The 22,431-nt window shown below is 30.5% G+C and overlaps 1 protein-coding gene and 1 long non-coding RNA gene across 4 annotated transcripts; both read right to left on the reverse strand.

Moving 5' to 3' along the window:
* Positions 1–1,739: 1,739 nt before the first annotated feature.
* On the reverse strand, positions 1,740–2,819 carry LOC127899667 (uncharacterized). Of its 2 annotated transcripts, none has more exons than XR_008051574.1 (2): positions 2,568–2,819; positions 1,740–2,094 (listed from the first exon to the last, which is right to left on the reverse strand). It is a non-coding gene; the product is annotated as an uncharacterized LOC127899667 (long non-coding RNA). The 2 variants fall into 2 exon arrangements; XR_008051575.1 differs by having other exon boundaries at positions 2,347–2,819.
* A 1,705-nt stretch (positions 2,820–4,524) lies between these two features.
* Positions 4,525–7,335, reverse strand: LOC102615906 (uncharacterized). 2 transcript variants are annotated; one of them, XM_052434207.1, is made up of 5 exons: positions 7,161–7,335; positions 5,988–6,114; positions 5,772–5,844; positions 4,882–4,969; positions 4,525–4,770 (listed from the first exon to the last, which is right to left on the reverse strand). In XM_052434207.1, the coding sequence occupies exons 1-5, from the start codon at positions 7,189–7,191 to the stop codon at positions 4,721–4,723; spliced, it is 369 nt and encodes a 122-aa protein (XP_052290167.1). In that variant the 5' UTR covers positions 7,192–7,335; the 3' UTR covers positions 4,525–4,720. The 2 variants fall into 2 exon arrangements, with proteins under 2 accessions (XP_052290167.1, XP_006477499.2); XM_006477436.4 differs by having other exon boundaries at positions 4,525–4,969; positions 7,161–7,321.
* Positions 7,336–22,431: the final 15,096 nt, after the last annotated feature.

Raw genomic sequence — 22,431 nt, forward strand, 5'->3', positions numbered from 1 at the left:
ACCGATCTGTAAAAAGGGAGATTGATGATATATTATCTTGTAGTTGTATGATGTTTGAGAAGAAAGGGGTTTTATGTAGTCATATGATTAGGGTTCTTAGAGATGTGATGGATATCAAAGAATTTCTTCCCAGCCAGTATATCTTAAAAAGATAGACAAAACAAGCAAGAGCTGAATTTGTTCAAGATTGTACGGGCGTGAAATTCAAGTTGATCCAAAGTTGCAGCGGACATGTAGATATAGAGCTTTATGTTCCACCTTCACCAGGATTTCAAGTAGAGCTTCTGAGAGTGAAAAAACATACAAGTTGGCGAATGAGCATGCAATTAAATTGGCAAAGCTGATTGAAGACCTTTTTGAGTTTAAAAATGGATGGTAATAAAATTAAAAAAATTCAAAACTCTCCTCCTATTAAACACTCAAGTAGTACTAAAATGGATGTTCAACAAAATGCTACTATTGCCGAAGGAAAAGGACTAGAAGAGAAAGAGTCACCTCGAGGAAGATGTACATTTAAAAGTGGTTTAGAGATTGTGTTAGCAAAGAAAAAGAAATTATATAATTGTCAGTTGCACTCTCAGATGTCTCAGGTGATGTAGTTATCTTATTCATCAAACCAAATGTTTAATTTTTTAAAATAAATAATTCAAATAAATGATTAATTTACATTAAATATTTGTAGGCACCCATTCAATCTGTTCCGGCAGTTAATAGCACTCTTCGTTCATCAATGGTTCTCCATTCATATTTAGTAAGTACTTTTGATCCCTTTTTAAAATTCAGTATTGATATTTATTTAATTTTGTAACATCTTAAGAGTTTTCTAAATTGTTCTTCTAGTTGGAAAAGCCACCACAAGGTTATAATGTGCCTAGTTTGGTGCTGTATCTCTCCTGTGAACAATCTCATCAGACTAGCTTTCAAGATTTGCTTTATCAAAACTCAACAAGATTTTCATTTACATTTCAAGACTCTCAAGATTCAAATAGCAATGCTTTGTTTTAATAAAATGTCATAAATGAACAACATATTGTTTATTTTCTTAGTACTGAATTTTTATTTTTAAAGATTAACTGAAGAAAATTATTATGAGTACCGCATCTGCTGTTGTAATATGGTATTCCAGATAAGTTTTCTTTGCTTGATTTCATATTATGTAGATTGACATATGTTAAATTTTATTTAGTTTTGAAACTTTATTAGATAAGACATTTATTTCATAGTAGAAGATGTGCCTAATTTGGTGCCATATCTCCCTTATGAACAATCTCAGCAGACCAGACCAGCTTTCAAGATTTGTTTTATCAAAACTTAACAAGATTTTCATTTACATGTCAGGAATCTCAAGCTTCAAATAACAATCTTTGTTTTAATGAAATGTCATAAATGAATGACATATTGTTTCTTTTCCTAATGCTAAATTTTTATTCTTAAAGATTAACTGAAGAAAATTATCATGTGTAATGCATCTGCTATTGCAGTATGGTCTTCAAGATAAGTTTTTGCACCTGTTTCACTTTCCGCCTTTTATATTTTAATTGATGAGTTAAATTGATTTAAAGTTTTGTTTGCTTGAATTCATGTATTATGTAGATTGAAAAATGCTAAATTTTAAGTAGTTTTTAAACTTCATCAGATGTGCATTCTTACATTTGATGCACTCATGAAACTTTACATTTTATTCTTTTGGACAAGCAGAACTTAGCTCAATTGAAAGCTATTTAAGAAACAGAACAAACTTTTTACAGAAATTGAACTTCAGATGCCAATATACATCTAAAATAATTTTATTATTAGATTATAATTGTACACAATAAAAATCATTACATTTTCCCTTTATTATATGTATTTTATACAATGAGAATGACAAACATGGCATGTACATAACATCCCTAGCCAAAGCCAAAGCCAAAAACCAACGGCCACTAAGAATACATCAGCAGTATTTGACAGACATGCCTCATCTTCTCTTTGGATTCACTATCTCTGAAGATACCTCTGTAGTATTTGAGGTACCAATTACTTTATTCAAAACAATCTCCTCATCAATGCTTCTCTCTGTCAACAATCTCATTTTGCAACACTTCATCTGACCTGAATCAAAATGAGTATTAAAATTATGGCTAACTCTCTCTCTCTCTCTCTCTCTCTCTCTTTTTCAATGAGAACTTTTATCAAACATGTGGCAGGCATGAAATACATCTAAAAATTATTTTTGCACAAATGCATGTTAAAACCACAAAAATTGACCATGAAGTAAGCTTCAAAGTTGCATAACCATGAATGGATAATTAAATTGAAGAATTGAATAGAAAAATAACAAACAATGAGATTTCGAGATAGTACCATCAACACCAAATGATCAACAAAAAAAAAAAAATACAAATGCTGTAAAGAGTTGATGAAAAGAAAAATTTAGAAAAGAAAAAAGATGTTCATTCAATTTGTTTGTGGACCTAAGTTTTGTGCTTTGAGCAAGAAAATAAACGGTAAGTTATAAAAAGCATGTTTTGTTAGGTAAGAGAAAATTGGGTAAAAGAAAAGAAAGAGAGGAAAATAATCCTAACCGTTAGTAGTGTAAGTGTACAGGTGTGATAAGATTCTTAAAAGTTGAGTAAAAACTTAGCTTTGCACTAAATCCGAATCCCTATAATAAAATCAACTCCATAACATATATGCCACAGGATGCTCGTGCTGTTCCAAAATCTAATACGAGACCTCTTGGGCTATATATTGAGGCGGAAGTGAGTAATGCTTTTCACACCCTTTTAATATCCTTACAAAATTTCATTTCTGCAGCCATATTTGCAATACTTACATAGCTAGAAAAAATTATACAAAAGGACTATTATGAATTTAATTAAAGTTAAAATACTTTTAAATCATGAACTCCAACAATTTTTAAATCTTAATATATGATAGTATTTATTTTTTTTACAAAATCAAAATAATCTGAATCAATGATGAAATAAACCTCTTAATAAAAAGATTTCTTTTAAAAAAAAGTATGGTTATAGTTTAGTTTTATTTATTCTAGATGATAGTAAAATTAATTAAACTCTATTATAATTGTTTGTACTTTTTTTTATAATTTTTCTCAAAGAAAGAGTTATAAATTTAAAAAGTATTTGATAAGAGTTTTAAAATGATGTTAGAAGCTCAAATCAACTAAAAAATACTAGGACCGTGCCATGGGCTTCATAAGCAGGCCAGAAAGATAAGAAAGACTTTGCAATCAATCTCACAAGTCACAAGTTGAGTGGCTAGAACCACTCCGTCACAACTGTAAGGGTAGTGGTTTGAATCCGCACATGAGTTATGGGGGTTTAATTTTTTTAACAAGTCTTAGTAATTGTCTGATTATAAATGAAAGGAATTTAAATCTATCACAAATAGATGTAGGCAATTAAAAAAAAATTCACAACTTAATTAATTTTCAGAAATACTGTTCATAGTTACTGTTTACGATTACTGTTTATGATTACTGTTCATCCACATAAAAAATGTTAATTTTCCAAAAATACAATAAATTTCGGAAAATAAATGACACGAAGATTTTTACGTGGTTCAGATTAATCAATCCACATAAAAAATGTTAATTTTCTAAAAATACAATAAATTTCAGAAAATAAATGATACGAAGATTCTTACGTGGTTCAGATTAATCAATCCTACATCCATGAGACCATGCCCACATGAAAAGTAATTCACTAAGTTGAGATGTTACAACCTATGAATTTGCCAAACTTAAGACTATCACTTACAGTTTATTACCATGCAATTTACTCAACCTTAAATTGAATCTGCTTCTCTTGAATAATTGCTACCCCTCTTGATCCACGATCCTTAAGGCACTTTTGCAAAATGATTAATAGTAATTCTTCAATTCTTCAACGTCTAATAATCCAACATTCACATAGACTCCCCACAGAGATGAAATGAAGATAAATAAATAAATCAACCAAACATTATGCACCAAATCCGAATTCTCTAGAGAGGAGGCCGAATTTTGCTTCTCTACTTTATGTTTTGTGTTGTGCGTGCCTTCAATTGTGAAATACCTCTCTTTATATAGGCACTAGGGTTTCACCAAAATAACAAGTCTTAAAAGATTTGAATTCTTTCCAAATAAGAGTTTCTTTCTTTTTATAATTCTCATGAATCTGAATAGAAATACATCTAATCTTCTTCCCTTACTTGCCTCCCAAAAATATCTGGAGCATTTAATGAACTTCTTATTTGAAACAATTTCTTGCTCTAAATAGATCTCATGCGCCAATTATAGAATCTCATCATTAATAGACTTTCTAAATTAGATATCTAATTAAATTAAGAAACAAATATTCTTAATAAATTAGAATCTCATCTAAGAGTCATGTAAAATTAATCTCTATTACAAGATATACAATAAATAAAATTTCAATTTAACTAAACTTATCATAAGATGCCAACTCTATAAATAATGGACTTAACAATAAATATCAGTTCAAATCTCATCTAAGAGTCATGTAATTAAAAAAAAAATTCTCACAAATCACAACTCGGAATCATTATTAGCGGCGAAGTTAATCGACAAAGCAACATGTGTACTTATTGTACATTGCATCCAAATCATAAATAAATATATAAAAAATTCAATTAATTTGTCATCTGACTGGAACTAATGAGAATCGTACCGTTTGAACAGTAATAAACCAATATGCGGCGCATGCTTCATAATTCATATCTTATTAAGTTTGGCGAGAAGGAAGACAGTGGCCGAAGTGACAACTGGAATAAAGATATCGTTAGGAACTGCTTTTGGCGCTACCCTTTGCTTTATAAACAGTGCTGTTATTGGTACGCCAAACATGTAAAATATTATGTCCTTTGCGCCAAAACCTGTTAATCCTGTATCAACTATCAATTCTTTAATTATCTTTTCAAATTCGTCCTTCGTCAATGATTTTCCTTTCCCTTTGTGGTGCTTCTGTAAAAAATAAAAAAATAAAAAAATAAAAAAAAGTAAAGTATTCGTTCATCATATGTATTTTAGGAAAATGTTATTGGAGAATAGTTCAATTGATTTTTTTTTTCTTTTGGTTTGAATCACGAGGTGGTCCTGAGTGTGCTCCAATTGTGGGAGGCGCATTTAAGTCCGTATCACAACCAATATTAATTCATGTCCGCACCGGGTCGACCCGTAAAGGATAAAGTACTGGCCAAAATAGTGACTCATACGAGAGCGGAGTTTTAACCCCTAATCTCTCTTAAGGAATGAGAGTGCCGAATCACTCACACCAACCAACTTTGGCTAGAATAGTTCAATTGATTGTAAATACATTTTGCACTTGTGATTATTGAAATTCGAGTAATAATAAAGACAAAAGTTAATAATTAGTGGATTAGATTTTTCAATCCCATTTATATTTTTTTCTTTGAAAAAAATGTGCATGTTGGAAAAACAATCAAAACTCCACTATAATTGTTTTAAAAGAAAGTTTCCTTAATTGATCACCCAATTTAAATAGAGAGATAAAGGTTAAGAAAGTAAATTGGGTTTTTCAAACTTTACTTTATTTTTCTTTTAAAAAAATAACTCATCAACATTTTTATTAATAAATTTTGTGAATTCTACCGCATCAGGAGTAAAATAGTAAGGGATACAAAATCTAAAAATTAATGGAGACTTGGGAAAATGATTAATTTACTGAAACAGAAAAGGGTTTTGATAATTTTCTCTCAGTACAGTTTTATATATTAAAGACTAATAGTCATGGAAAATTGCTTACCTCATAAGCTTCCTGAAGTGTTTCAGTCTGGGGTACACGGAACTGTGAGCTGCCAAGACTTTTGTTGATTTCTCTGTGCGTAGAATAAAAATTGTGGCATTAATTTCTCCATCCATTGTTAACTTTCTTAATTTCAATGGCATATGAAATTCAAATATTTTAATTCTAAATTATAAAAAAAATAAAATGACGAATAGAGAAGTGTAAGAAAAATACTCGATAGTTTGGCATACAGCTTGGTAGAAGTCTGCTGAGGTCAGAGCCTTTCTGCTACCAGCAATGTAAACTTCATAACATTGTTCTACTATTGGACCAATCTCTTTGACCTTCTTTTCCTCGCTTCCTTTCAAAATTAAATGAGAGACGTTAAATTAAAAAAAAAAAAAAACGTGTGACGTAGATCTTAGCTTTGTAAATTATAAGAAAATGCAGCATTATATATATAAATTAAGAATAATGATAAAGTGTAATGATGCGCTCATAAATTTGGGAACAAAATTTGTTTATTCTGCAGCAGCAAATGGTATTCACAATCTAGGTTTCAACGAAGGAAGTTTATTCATTATTAAAGCCGAAGTAAACGAGGGTGCTACTGCGAAAAGATTAAAACCTCGAGCCCGAGGGCGTCTCACCAGTTCATGACACCAAGTATTTGATAATAAATAATTTTTTACATCATCATTAATGAGATATATAATGCTAATGCCATAGATATATAATGCTAATGAGATCTTAGCTTTGTAAATTATAAGAAAATGCAGCATTATATATATAAATTAAGAATAATGATAAAGTGTAATGATGCGCTCATAAATTTGGGAACAAAATTGGTTTATTCTGCAGCAGCAAATGGTATTCACAATCTGGGTTTCAACGAAGGAAGTTTATTCATTATTAAAGCCGAATAGCTATGGGTCCTACTGCGAAAAGATTAAAACCTCGAGCCCGAGGGCGGAGTCGTCTCACCGGTTCGTGACACCAAGTATTTGATAATAAATAATTTTTTACATCATCATTAATGAGATATATAATGCTAATGCCATAGATTTTTACGAAATTGAAGAAACGGGATTTCAGAACTATACCAATTAGTTAAAAATCATTATTCTACTGCAGCTTTTAAGTTTTTAATGCTAATAACATAATTCTATATGATAAGTAGGATTGGAAGATCAAAGCCCTATCAGTTTGAAGAATGAGGCAATGGATGACAAATATTGCAATATTATGTAATAAATCAATAAGTTTCCGACAATATTTTTTTAAATGAAATTTTAAACTCTTATCATGATCAAATAAGTCAAAATGCGCTTCATAAACCTTCCGAGAGAGAAAAAAAAAAAACAAAATGGTAATGCAAAGAGAAAGATGAGGGACAAAATGAATTACCAGAAGCTAATGTCTTCAAGGCTTGGCCCATTATATTTTCTACTTAAATTTTTCAAGGCAACTAAGGTGAATTGATAAACCTCAGCCTCCAATAAAACAAGTCTCTATGCTTTGATCTTATGAATAAGACTTGCAAGATTGGGAGAGTATCCAGAATTTCCTGGGAACGAAGCAAAGTTTTCTTCAAAATGAAAAATAGAAAATCGATATATAAGAAACAAGGAATCAAGCTAGATGATGAGTTTAAGCTAGAATTTTGATTCTTTACCACCTCAAGGGAAAACTTCAATTCGATACATTAGAAAATCATTTTATTTAGAGTTATCTTATGCAAGAGTGAAATCCATACTATCTTTTGACCTGACAAAACCTAAATGACATTATTTATCTAACATGACACATTTATTAAGAATATTGTCACACAATGGCTAAAATAAATGTTGAGCTAACAATATATATATATATATATATATATGTTTAATTGAAGCAATCCTCAGCTCATGAGCTAGGTTTTAGCAATCAAAATAAAATATGAAAAATTTCCACCAAATGCTAGCGAATATTAAATATTAATTATTATTAAAATCCACATGAATTGATGTTAATAAAATATAAATAAATTATTGCTTTTATTTATGAAATATATTTTTATCCCATATTTCTATTATAATTATATATTAATTATATTTTATGAAAATTATTTAAAAATTTAAATACTAACTTAATTTTAAAATATAAATAAATCATTCGTTTAATGCTATCTTATTTTAAATAAGTTTATATACATAAATTTAAAATTATTATTTTTTAATATTTAATGAATTATTATGATATCATAAAAATTAAAGAAATCAATAATTCATTTAACTAAATATTTAATTACTTTAAAAAATAATTGTTTACAAAATATTTTATTTGTTTTGTGATGATAAATTTGTAACGACTCTTTCGCATTTGCAATATTGAATTTAATTTTTTTATTATATTAATATGATTTTTACGTTGACAAGTTATTAAGAGTAATTGGTTTGACAACTTAAATCATACCCGAACTAATCTTATGATCCAATGGGATAAAAAAATTTATGTTTTTAAGATTATATGGTGGGCGCAGGATAAGCAATCCTAAAGCTGTTAAATTCACCAATTATGAGAGAAGATATGATTGCTATTTGCTTTAAATGATTTATTCATGTTTCTCTGTTCTCATTCCGTTATAATTATTGATTTCTCCCTCTTGTCCATATTGTTCGTTAAATGCTATCTCATTTTAAATAAATTTATATATGTAAATTTTAAATTATTTTATTATTTAATGAAGAATTACAATATTATAAAATTTAAAAAATAAATAATTCATTTAATTACTTAAAATTTTATTTTTAAAAAATTATTTTATGTGTTATATGTCTAAAGATAGAATATTAATGGAGTGTCTGATATCTTGAGATGAGGTTTACCTTTATTTGAATTTATTTTGTTTTATGCTAATATGAGCTTGTTTTGTTTGTTTGTTGCTCTCTGTTCAGTTTCTCTGCTACTAATATTACTGTCAACATCAATTCTATTCCTATGCTAAATGAATCTAACTTCAAATCATGGTAAGAGAACCTCTTAATAGTTCTCGTAGTCATGGATCTTAACTTTGCATTAAGGATTGATTCTCCTCCACGTCTTATGAATAATAGTACCCCTGATGATAAAAAGGAAATAGAAAGGTGGGAGAAATCAAATCGCATGTATATCATGATTATGAAGAAGGCCATTCCAGAAGTATTCAGGGGCTCAATGACTAAAAAAAATAACTACGACTAAGGAGTTCCTTGCACAGATTGAACAGAGGTTTGTCAAGAACAAAAAGGCTTAAATTTATATGCTCTTAAAAAAAACTAATTTTAATGAGGTATGCGGATAAAGGCATATCTTTACCAACACAGTTTTACCAGTTTAAGGTTTAGAAAGAGACTTCATATCTGAATGAGCTCATATCACATTGTGTTTAAGAAAGGATAGGCTGAAGAAAGATAAGGAGAAAGTGCTCACCTAACCTTTACCTCTAAGGGCAAGAACAAAGGTAAAAAAAGGAAGAAGGATAAGGAAGCTACAGATACAACACCTCAAAAGAAACAACAAAAGAAATCGGATGATCCAAAAGCCACTAGTTGTTTCTTTTACCAAGCCGAAGGGAATGGTTTGATTTATTTTGAGGTTAATTTAACTTCGGTACCTAGATATACTTGGTGGATAGATTTTGGTGCAACCACTCACATCGGTATGTCTATGCAAGCTTGCTTAAATTGCCGAAAGCTCAATGATGGTAAGAGATACATCTATGTGGGTGATGGCAAGAATGTTGAAGTTGAAACAATTGGAAAATTTAGATTATTATTAAAGATATGATTTTATTTGGATCTTGATGAAACATTTGTTGTTCTGCTTTTTAGACGAAGTTTGATTTTTATTTCCAGTTTGGACAAATATGGTTATTCTTGTTCATTTGGACATGAAAAATTCAGTTTGTTTCATGATCCAAAACTGGTTGATTCTGGTTCTTTGTCAGGCAATGAGAATCTTTATATGCTTGATATGATTGCTTCATTTAATAAATCCTTGTAATTAAGTACACGAGGCCTAAAGAGAAAATTAACCTATAAGAATTTGGATGTGTTATGGCACAGGAAATAGGGTCATATCTCCAGACGGAGAATAGAGGGACTTGTGTTAGATGAAATTTTTAACCCTTTGGATTTCATAGATTTTAATATCTTTGTTAACTATATCAAGGGGAAACAAACTAATAAAAGGAGATTTATAGCCAAGAGGATTTTAGATATCTTAGAACTCATACATACAGACATTTGTGGGACATTTCCTATGGCTGCTTGGAATGGTCAACAATACTTTATGACGTTCATAGATGATTTTTCTAGATATACCTATATATATCTCCTCCATGAAAAGTCACAATCCTTGGATATATTCAAAAAATTTTAAGATTGAATTTGAGAACCAACTTGCCAAAAGAATTAAAAGCATTAGATTTGACCGTGGTGGCAAATATTATGACAGAAATGATGGTTTAGGTGAACAACATTCAGAGTTGTTTGTTAAATTCCTAGAGTAATGCAGTATCGTCCCACAGTACACTATGCTGGGTTCTTGTTGTGAAAATTTTATTGTACTAGTAAGTGCACAAATCTATTGTAGAATAGATTTTGTGGGGACGAGTGTCGATCCCACGAGCAGGTAGTTTTAATTATGCGTAGGATTAATTTTCTAGGTGTAAATTGAACTGGTTGGAAGTGATTTTTTTTTATCTTAAGGTTTAAAATAAAATGGCGAGAATGAATTAAAGATGAAAACAATGTGAATGAAACACTTGAATCTCTGGGTTCACACTCAACATTCACCATGAGCTTAATATTTCTTTTTTAGTTCTAATTAATTCATGAGGGGGTATTTATACTCTTCATAATCCTCACTCTAATAAATATGGTATCAAGCACTCAGTGTGTTTGATACCAATGATCTTCCACTAAATGTGGTGTCAAGAACACGCTGTACCAGACGATAATAATCCTACTGTTGACAACGTGGCAAGACTATCCACTAAATAGCTTATATACACTCTTTGTCGACACTGAGTCAAGATGACTTGTAAAATACTAAATGGAAATTTTCTCTCTAATTAATATAGGGCTAAGTGCTCATTATACTAGACAATAACGATCCTTTACTAGGGAGTCAGTATACCGTGTAAATTCTAGACATGATACACTGTCTGTTAATAATGAGTCAAAATAATCACATAAATCAAAGAGAAAAAGAAAATAAACTTACCTAATTAAGCCTATAGATCATGTTGAGAATTCGCCTTCAACCCAAGCTTAAAACTAAACTAACGACTCATAATTAAACTAGGGGTAAAATGATAATTTTATTAAAATACGTAGAAAATACAAGATGGAGGAAGAATTACAGAAAATGGACCTAAAAATATATTCAGGGGTGTCTAATTAAGGGGAAAGCCCTCTATTTATAAATAAATCATGGCCATCAGATAAAAACAATTCGGACGCTCAGGATTGCACCACATGGCAAGCTTTCATTGGTTGGAACACATCATCAGTCAACATCATATCAGTATTTCGGTCTAATAGAATGTTGCCACATCATCGATCAACACCACATAATCAGCCAATGCCACATCATTGGTCTAATAGAATGCTGCCACGTCATTGATCAATGTCACGTTATTGTATCGTATATGTGAACAGTGTCTTACTTGTGAATAGTGCTATATATGTGAATATTATCATATATGTGAATATTATCATATACGTGACAATATCAAATACGTTTTTATGTTCTTCCTAAGGTTTTCGATTGTTTTGAGTTAGAGAAATGTCATTTGTTTTACTATCCGACTTCTCGTTAGTCATGAAATGGCTAAACTATCCCTAAAATATATAAAATACTTAAATTATAATAAAACACACTTAATAAAAGTTTACAAGATTTAAATACATAAAAGGGAAAATTTTAGTGAGACTTGGAGCATAAAATGACAATTTTATCCTTTACAAATATACATTCTCCAGTAGTCAACAGTTCGGCCATTATGAATGATATAAGATGCTTAAGGATATAGTCAGGAACAAGATTTGTCATTCTACCTTACCAGAATCACTTTAGAGAGAAGCACTTAAGATTGCAGTGTATATCCTTAATAGAGTTCCAACTAAAGCGACTGCCAAAACCGCTTACTAGCTTTTGACAAGTAAGAAGACTAGTCTAAAACACTTGCATGTTTGGGGATGTCCAGCTGCGGCAAGGCCTTATAAGCCTAAGAGAAGAAACTGGACTTAAGGACAATGAGTTGTCATTTTATTGAATACTCTGAAATATACAAGGTTACAAGTTTTATGATCCCACGACTAAGTTGATTTTCGATTAGGAAAATGCTCAGTTCTTTAAGGATGTCGAGTTTGTGAGGGGAGATACAGTTAGGGACTTTGTCTTTGAAGAGGAATATGTTGATATTCCTATAAGTGTTATTGGCATTGATCAGGGTCTCATTCATGATTTTGTTCAAGACACAACAGATCAAGATAATGTTGGAAAACCCCCAATACAAGAAGTTGTTCCAAATGAAAAAACTCTATTACCTCAAGAACCTATGCCATTAAGGAGATTCATTAGAGAAAAGAGAAGTGCAGTGCCAGATGACTGCATTGTATTTCTCCAAGAACATGAGGCAGACATTAGAGTGATGGAAGATAATCCAATCAATTTCCATCAAGCCATGGAAAGTTCAAACTTTCAGAAGTGGATAGATACCATGAATAAGGAGATGAAGTCCATAAAGGACAATGACATATAAGATCTCATCCCATTGTCAGAAGGTGCAAAATCTTGGTTGCATATGGATATTTAAGACCAAGAATGACTCAAAAGACAATGTGGAGAGGTAAAAGGCGCGTCTTGTCTCATTGACTATGAAGAGACTTTCTCTCCGGTTTCTTTGAAAAACTCTTTCAACATTATAATGGCATTAGTGGTGCATTTCGATCTTGAGTTACATCAGATGGATGTGAAGACCACATTTCTCAATGGTGGCATTAATGAGACGACCTATATGGTGAAACCAGAAAAATTTATGTCCGGAGACCCAAAAAATATGATTTTCAAACTTAAGAAATTCATCATTGACTTAAACAAGCATCTCAACAATGGTATTTCAAGTTTCATTAAGTGATCATCTCATTCGATTTCGAGGTGAATTTAGTCAATGATTGCATATACCATACGTATTATAGGAGCAAATATATTTTCTGGTTTTATATGTCAATGACATTTTACTTGGCAGCAACGATATAGGCTTATTACACGACACCAAGGGATTTCTAGCTAAGAATTCTAAGATGAAAGATCTCGGTGCCGTCTTTTTTTGTATTAGGCATATAGATACACCGGGATCGCTCTTGAAGTATTCTTGAATTGTCACAAAGGAGCTATATTGATACAGTTCCTAAAAAATATGCATGCAATATTACAAATCAGGTGATACCCCTGTGATTAAGGGAGACAATTTTAGTCTCAATTAGTGCCTTAAGAATGATTTTGAGAAAAAAAATACAGAAGATTCCTTATGCGTTAGTAGTAGGAGGTTTGATGTATGCTTAGGTTTGTACGTGACCGAATATTGCGTTCGTTTATTAATTAGAAAGTTGCCAAACAGGTCTTACGTTACTTACAGAGGATAAAGAACTACATGCTCACATATCGGAGGTCGAATTAGCTTGAGATCATTGGGTATATTGAATTTGATTTTGCTAGATGCTAACATAGTATGAAATCTACTTTGGGCTACATTTATTTACTAACTGGGGATGTTATCTTCTGGAATAGTGCTAAACAATCTCTTATAGCCTCTTCTACGATGGCAGCAGAGTTTCAGAGCATGTTATGAAGCATCCAATCGTAGAATATGCCTGCAAAATTTTGTCATGGGGCTGCTTATAGTAGATGGTGTTGATAGACTATTCAAGTTATTTTGTGACAATAAGTCGGCAATGTTGTATTCCAATAACAACAGTAGCTCAACCATTCAAGTTATTTTTGTATAGTTTAATCTCACTAAGATTTAAGATACACCAGTTGGAAATAGGCATGTTAAGATCACATTACATGAAATTTTCATGTTAGACATCTACATCATGATCCATGTTAATAAGTTGTATTGGCATAGTGACCATTGATGGGTCGAATTATGATAGTTGTAACAAAGGCCGCTTTGATCCTATGTTGTTATAATTGATGAATCAGATTGGTCATAGATACATTTCGGTAATGTTAGTAAGGTTAAGCTTATACGGTTGATTTTACAAAACATAAATATAAGGTTATACATATAGCCCAAGTGGGAGATTGTTGGATTTTTTACTCTAACATTGTTGGATGCTTAATCCAACGTTGAGCTTATATGTGAATAATTATGTGTTGCACACTGTGATATAGGGTTAATCCCAATTAAAGGTGATCTATTAAGATTTTTTGTATTATAGGTTTTAATGTATCTACTAGGATGTTGGCCTTTAATGTGTAGAGATCAATGGTATTTTAATTATATGATGGGTATAATTAGGAATACCTAATGGAAAACGGAAAAGGTTGTCTATATAAGTAGTTATAGTCCACAGGTCACATGTATCTTTCTATTTTCTATTGACATCCCATCATCAGAGAGAGCAGTGAGAAACTTAAAGGATTCTCTAAGAGAATGTGTAGATCTAAAAGGCTAACCACACAACCCTAGAGAGCAATTCAGCATTATGGATTCAGGTACGCTTTCGCATAATTTTGTTATTGATTCTTAGTGATACAACATGTATATTCTTGTAACATAGGTGATGGATTTCTTGTTCTTACAGTTTATTGAAGGTGGCATAGTAGACAAACTTTGAACCGATAACCTTGTTCAAATAACTAGATATATCTTACAAATAAGCTTTCAAATTCTCAAGTATTCTTTAGCTGACAAGAGGATTGGCCCTGTGTTTATGCCTTGTTTTCATGAGCACTTTAGTAACTAGCCAAGTTATGTAGGAAGCGGCACCACCTCGTACACTCACTTAGGTAGACTTATTTATAATGCCTTTGAAATTAAAACATTTATAAGTGATATATTAAAATCTAAATAACTTATCCTTTTCCATATGTTCTAGGTATCAATTACTCACCTTTGGGGTGCATCTTAAAATGTTATAGTGCTTGCTATCACAACATATGATGTACTTTGCTCATTAAACCCAAGATCCTGATATTTCAAGTGTTGGATTGAGTTTCTATCAGTGGTGATAAGATAATTCTGGCTTTAGTTCTATCCCTTTATAAGTTTTAATAAAACACCCCTTGCAAAACCTTCCGTTAAAGGGTCCGCCACATTTTGGCATGATTTCACAAGTTAAGTTTTGATTACTCCGCCACTAGGCCTCTGGCCGAAGTGGTTGGCTGCACTCACAAGCGTGAGGGTAGCGGTTCAAGCCCCCACAAAATCATTGTGAGGGCTAAAATATTTATAAGTCCTTCTGCTTGCGAAATGTGAGTGGAGCAGAGACATCCCTCTTCTGTGAGGGTTATTTGTCTTAGCATGTACTTCATTGAATTTAATGTAATAATGTAAGCCTCAATTATGTATACCTGATTGTAAATATTAGTATAATGTCTGCTATAATAGCAGTTGTAAATATCTGAACAATACAGTAATCTGATGTGTAATCAGTATTAAAAAAAAAGTTTTGATTACTCCATCTGTAGGTAATTGTCTCACATAACTATGTCTTAAATCAATGTGCCTGGACTTTACTTATTGATTTGTTTGTATACCCTTGACAAAGTTTCCTCATTATCATAGTGAATGGATACAGGAGACATTGGTATAGACCAAATAGGAATTTTTATAATCAAATTCTTTAACCATTCAACTTCTTTGCTACATAAAACCAAAGTTACAAATATTGTAGCCATGGTGGAGTCTATTATACAGTTTACTTTGTTAAGCCCCATAAAATAGCTCCTCCACCAGGAATAATTATCCAACCACTTGTGGATGTATGATCACCTCGATCAATAATTTGACTAGCATCCAAAAATCCTTACAAGACTGAAGAATATGCAATATAATATATACCATAATTTGTTGTCTGTTTTAAATATTTTAAAATTATGTACATTGCTTGCTTATGTGCTTGGCTTGGATTACTAGTATATCTATTCAACTTTCCAACAGCGAGAGCAATGTCAGGCCTAATACAAGTCATAGCATACATAAAACACCCAATAACACGTGCATATTCTAATTGGTATATTGCTCTTCCAGTCTTAGAATACAATCTTATGTTTGAATCAAAAGGCGTTGACATAGGCTTACATCATAATAATTAAATTTCTTTAAAATTTTCTCAGTATTATGAGATTGCGTCAGCACTAGGCCATTATCATTTTTTTATAATTTAATCCCCAAAATCACATCAGTAAGCCCCAAGTCTTTTATATATTAGATGACAATGATGATTTAGTGAGTGTAATTCTCTCATTATCAATATAAAAAATTAACATGTTGTCTACATATAAACAAATAGTCACACCTTTATTTTTATTGAATTTGCTATATATACATTTATTAGATTCATGAATATTAAATTCATTAGAAATAATCAGTTTGTCAAACTTTTTATGCCACTGCTTTGGAGCTTTTTTAAGGCCGTATAAAGATTTGACTAATTTATAAATTTTATATTCTTGTCTTCGCATAACAAACCCTTCTGGTTATTTCATGTAAATTTCTTCATTTACTCTATTTAGCAAAGCTGTTTTTACATCCATTTAATGGATTTCAAAATGATAAATTGAAGTCAAAGCAATCAAGACTCTAATAGTAGCAATTCTTACTACAGTTGCATATGTATCAAAATAATCAAGGTCTTCTTTTTGCGTAAAGCCCTTTGCTACTAGCCTTTCTTTAAACCTTCTTTTTGTCTAAAGCTATTTTCTACTAGTTAACTTTCTTCTTCCTTTTGAAGATCCATCTACAACCTATAGGATTAGAGTCAGGTGGTAAATCAACTAAATTCCAAGTCTTATTACCCATGATATAGTCTATTTCGTCATTAATGACCTCTTTTTAGAAGGCAGTATCTTGAGACTTCATTGCTCTTCATAAATGAGGGGATCAGACTCTGTAGTAGGTGTGATCATGGTTTATTTAGATTGTGAGTCTCTTACCTCTTCTACTAAATAGACTATAAAATCTGGTTGAAAGGATTTTCTCATCCTTACTATTTTGCTTCTTATCAATTGGTTATGCTCATTATTAGCATTAAGTTTTTAACTAATTTCTATTGGTTTACCATCCTTTTGAGAATCAATTCTTTTTGGTATAATGGAAAATCTATTTTCATAGAATATAACATCTTTAGACTCCATTATATTGTTGATCTCAACAAAGCTATTAGGTTCTATTTCAAGAAACCTATAAGCTTTACTATATGTTCAGCATATCCTAAAAATATACATTCAATTCTCTTTTCTCCTAATTTCTTTGTCTTAAGTGTAAGTAGCCTTACAATGGCTTGAAAACCCTTATATAAGAAAGATTAGACTTTCTCTTTTTCCATAGTTCATAAGGGGTTACTTTGGTTTTCTTATTACACACTATATTCAAGTTATGACATGCAATTAAAAGAACTTCACCTAAAAAACCTTTACCAAGTCCAGCGTTAAAAAGAATAGCATTAATCATTTCTTTTAGTGTCTTATGTTTCCTTTCAGCTATACCATTGTGTTGCGGTGTATATGCAGTGCTAGTTTCATGCACAATGGCAATAGACTCACAAAGCTCAAGAAATGCATATTTACCTCATTTATCATATTTGAAGCTTTTAATTTTAATGTCACAAAAATTCTCAACTTTGATTTTATAAATTTTTAAATTTATCTAACACTTGATCTTTAGAATGTAATAAATACACATAGTAATATTTTGGAAAATCATCAATAAACATTACAATGTATTTTTTACCACCTTTAGTAGAATTATTATGCATATCACATACATCACTATGAATTAAATGCAACAAAGAATATATTTTTTCAATTTTTGAAAAATGCGATCTAGTGATTTTAGTCTTTACATTTTTCATGCATATCATTTTCATATTTGGGAATTAATTCTAAATTAGCAATATTATGCAATCTTCTAATATTCACATGTACTAAACAATTATGCCACAAAGATAATGAGTCAATCATATAAGTAGAGAAAACATTTATTTTATTAATATTGTGTTCAGACATTCCCTCATACATGTATGATTTCCCAACAAAGATACCACCCTTAGACAATACAAATATGTTTGACTCAAATACAAGTTTGAAGCCAAATTTATTAAGAAGGCTATCAGATACAAGATTTTTCCCAAATTTATTAAGAAAGCTATCAGATACAAGATACAAGATAAACCTTCAAGGCTAATTTTCTCTTTACTATGTTTAAAACTTTTCTTATGGTCTTCCCAAGAGGGAGGAAGTTTATCAATAATTGAAGAAACAATAATAGATTTATTATATTATTCAACCACAAGTCTATTATCAATAATTTTATAATTAAAAAGTTTAGAAGCCAAGAATTTCTTACTTGCAGCATCTTTCATCATTTACATAGCCTTCAATTAGTCATATAATTCTTTTGCTGTGGGTTTGTTGTGATAATGATCAAATAAAGTATCAAACATGACATTACAAATATGTCCTCTGCAGATGTAGTCATCTTGCTCCTACTTCTGTTGCACTCTAGTTCTTGCTATTATCTCATCTTTACGCTCTTAAGGGTTTGTATTGTGAGAATATGACCACATTAAGGCTTGTCAACAAGAAATACAACTTTTTCTGCCAACGTATAAAGTTGCTGCCATTGAACAGCTCTAGTTTGATAAAATCAACTGCGAATTGTCGAAGAGATGAAGTTGATGACGTTGTTATAGAAATAGCGTCTTAAGATTGTTGGGAATATGTACTTGTAGGGAATGGAAAATGTTAAGAATTGCAGAAATCATTGTGATACTTTATTATAAAAAATAATTTATTTACAAATCGTATGTAGAAAGAAAATATATAGTAATAAGTAAACTGCAGAAAAATAATATGTACTTCAAGGTACATTACAAATGTCATTTTCCTTAAGGCATTATTTGCCCCCTACCAATTGAGGGATGCACATGCGTTAAGCAAATATGCCTCTAGGATATAATGAAGCACTTATTTGTTTGCTTTTGTCATACATAGACGAAAGCAAACCTGAATACTCTTGAATATTACAAGCTTACCAAAAATTAATATATTATTCCGACAGAAAATAATATATTGGTTATATGATGCACAAAAATATGTGTTAGATGATGGAATTCACTTTAGAAAAGAGGGTTGAAAAAAGAGTAGCGTAGGATCATTATTGTCATGTCAAAGTGGCCTAAATATGGCCTCTATTTATAGATAAGTTTGCACTCCTCTATTTGGGTTGTCACCTTTCATGATATCCTTTAATCCATGGCCATTAGATCAATATTTGATCTTAATCAATGGTTCAAGTTGAACCATCACCATTTCAAATAAAATGTCACGAAGGTATCTTTAACTGAAAAGATACATCTTCTATAAGGCACAATTAATTAGATGTTTCTTTACAATAAGACATTATTTATTTTAAAAATTAGTCCAACAATCTAAGGCTGTTAAATTTACCAATTTATAAGATAAAACATGATTTATTTTGAATGATGAATAGGACTATTGACACCCTCAAAACTTCTCTTAAAATGTTTTTTTTTTAATGCACCTCATTAAAATATTTAAAAATTATATGATATCTTGTAACGTTTCTTTCAATGCCGAAAATAGCTTTAATTTACCGGGGTTTTTACTCAGTTTTTCTAGTTGCTTTATAATGGGGTTTACAACATTAACCCCAAATGATTGCATCTAAAATTTATAGTTGTATTTTTTTTAATCAAAATCATAATTGTTCAACTAGTATCAGCTATGCCCTAGTAAATTTGGTGCACAACAGATTGATTTAAACAATGGGTACGGTCTATATAAGTGCATTTTAGAAGAAGTTGAAGACATCTTTTGATTTTAAAATTGAAAGCCCGAATCACTCTATCCTTTGAAGCCAGCAATAAGAAATTCTCAGCCTTTGGAACATATATGACTACTAATTAACAGATTTTTGAAATCTACGAAAGCAAAATCCTAAAAGTCCAAAACGTGATATACAATGAAATATTAAGACTTCCTAACTACAAGCCTTCTATTGCTCTTATTCATTTAATTATGTTGCAATTTTCCCATAAATTATGTTTAATGATTGAGAAGAAAGAAAAAACGGATGTTGACTGCAAATCTTGGATGCCTGAAAATCGATCCCTACAGAAAAAAATAGCAGCCATAAAAATTTAAAAGAAGATTATGAAATTTTTAAATAAATTTCAAACTCAAAACACACGTAGGGTGCGTTTGGGATTGAGGTTGGGCAACTGTAGCTTAAAAGCTACAGCACTAAAGTGTTTGGTAAACACTAGCTGCTGTAGCTTTTAAGCTATATTGATATGATTTTTCACTTGTATAATATAAAATCTATTATATCTTTAATAATTTTATCAAAATTATTATTTAAAATTTATATTTACTATATATTATTAACTTTTGTTTCATAATTATAGCTTTTTTTTCACAGCAGCTGTAGCTTAAAAGTTACAGCACTTCAATCCCAAACGCACCCGTAGGCGGGGTGTACGGAGTCTGTCATGCACTCTTCTTTCACTTGTATGTCTTTAAGTGTAATTTTAATTAGGGGTAAAGTTGTAAAAAACCAAAAGGAGTTTTAAAAGGAAATTGAAGGGATGCTAATAGCTCGCCTCTTAAATGATTTCTTCACTCTCTCTCTTTTCATTCTCTTATAATTGTTCATTTCTTCCTCTTCTTCAAATTACTCATATAATGCTAACTTATTTTAAATAAGTCTATGTATGTAAATTTGAAATTGCTTTATTATTATTCAAAATATTGTTTTGTTATTTAATATTTAACAAAGGATTATAATATTATAATGATTAAATAAATAAATAATTCATTTAATTAAATATTTAATTACTTTAAAATAATAATGTTTAAAAAAAATTATATTTAGTATTATATGATGATGAATTAGTAATGATACTTGTACATCATTAAATTTAATTTTTATTATTTTAATACGAATTTTATGTTGACAAATTATAAAGAGCACTTGGGTTGGCAATTTAATCATATCCTAACTAATATCATGACCTCGTGGGATAAATTTTTTGACATTTATCAGATTATAGGGTGGGCAATCCAAAGGCTGTTAGCTGAGATAGGGCATGAGTTAGTTGAAATGATTTCTTCACTTCTTCTCTCTTCTCTCTTCTCATTGTATTATAACTATTCACTTCTCCTTATTGCCCTTTCCCTTCCTCTTTCACACTATGTTTGGTTTTGTTTTCTCTCTTTCTGTTATTATTTTTTGAATTTTTGTTTTCAATTTTCAATTTTTTACTTTGCTTAATATATATATATATAACTAAAATGAATAAAACAAAACGAAATACTTCATAAAAAAGAGGAAGGCTTAAAAATGGGCTAAAACAGAAGTGCAATCAAACAAAAATTATGAGTTAAATTATCTTATAAAACTCATTTTTGTAAATTCCGTAGTTAAAAAGAGATTAAACTAATTCTTTTACTGAGCACTACTCTTTTGTAAATCCATAAGTGACCCTTTAGTCTTTCTTCTCAAGAAAATTAAGAAAGAATGAAAAATTTTCCAAAATGCACAATAATTGAATCCTATATTTATCTTTCAAATAAATATCCGGAATCAAATAAACAAACTCTAAGTTTAAAAAGCTGATATAAATGTATAAACTATCTTCGTTTAAAAAGAAAATCAACAACCAATAAACTCTAACATAACTAATTCACGTGATTTGTTAGTGAAAGTTTCTTTTTTATTGTTACTCTTGTTTGTAAATGAGTAGAGAAATTATTTTCCTTCTAATTTGCAATGAATAAACACATTTGATTAGTGATGCGAGCTAAAAGTTAACCAAAAAGTAATAATTTTTCTATCAAATTGCAACTGCCTGAAGAGTTTATTTTGGATAGGAAATGAGTAGAAAGTTTGAAGAGATTTGTGCTATGAACCAAGTTCTTTACTAAAAAACTTACGTCAAATCATCTTTTTTGCTTCTCAATCAAGAACAAGCTCAACTTCACTTCTTTTGTACTCTGGTGGTTCTAAACGACAGTTTTCCCCATAGAACCCCCTTATAATAGAAGGGTGTAAGAACTTATGCATGAAATCTTAATTAAATTTCAAAATGCAAATACATGAAAGAGGTGTTTTAAAGAACTTTTGAGGGATGTTATACAACCCGGACTGAAAAATCTATATACTTAGCAAAATTTGGGTATGAGAGGAGAAAGGTTTTATTATTCCCATAAAAAACCACTATGTGGAGTTAAATGATGAATGCAAAACTTGTTCAAATGAAACGACATCATTTTTCATACTTTTTTTTGTAGCTTACGGTCATGGGGCAGCACACATGAGGAACTTAAACTCATAAGACAGTGAAAATTCAAGTCGTTTAAGCCATAAGCTTAAATGACATGTGATGTAGTGTGTCAG

This window comes from Citrus sinensis, chromosome 9 (genome assembly GCF_022201045.2).
Source record: "Citrus sinensis cultivar Valencia sweet orange chromosome 9, DVS_A1.0, whole genome shotgun sequence".
NCBI classification, from domain to species: domain Eukaryota; kingdom Viridiplantae; phylum Streptophyta; class Magnoliopsida; order Sapindales; family Rutaceae; genus Citrus; species Citrus sinensis.

What these genes read in the sequence shown, in the direction of transcription:
- LOC102615906 (XM_006477436.4), bottom strand. Translation starts at nt 7,191, where the DNA reads ATGGGCCAAGCCTTGAAGACATTAGCTTCTG. An exon ending in CTTGAAGACATTAGCTTCTG is followed by an intron (nt 6,115 to 7,160) that starts GTAATTCATTTT and finishes TAATTTTGAAAG; the next exon opens with GAAGCGAGGAAAAGAAGGTC. An exon ending in GCTGTATGCCAAACTATCGA is followed by an intron (nt 5,845 to 5,987) that starts GTATTTTTCTTA and finishes TTCTACGCACAG; the next exon opens with AGAAATCAACAAAAGTCTTG.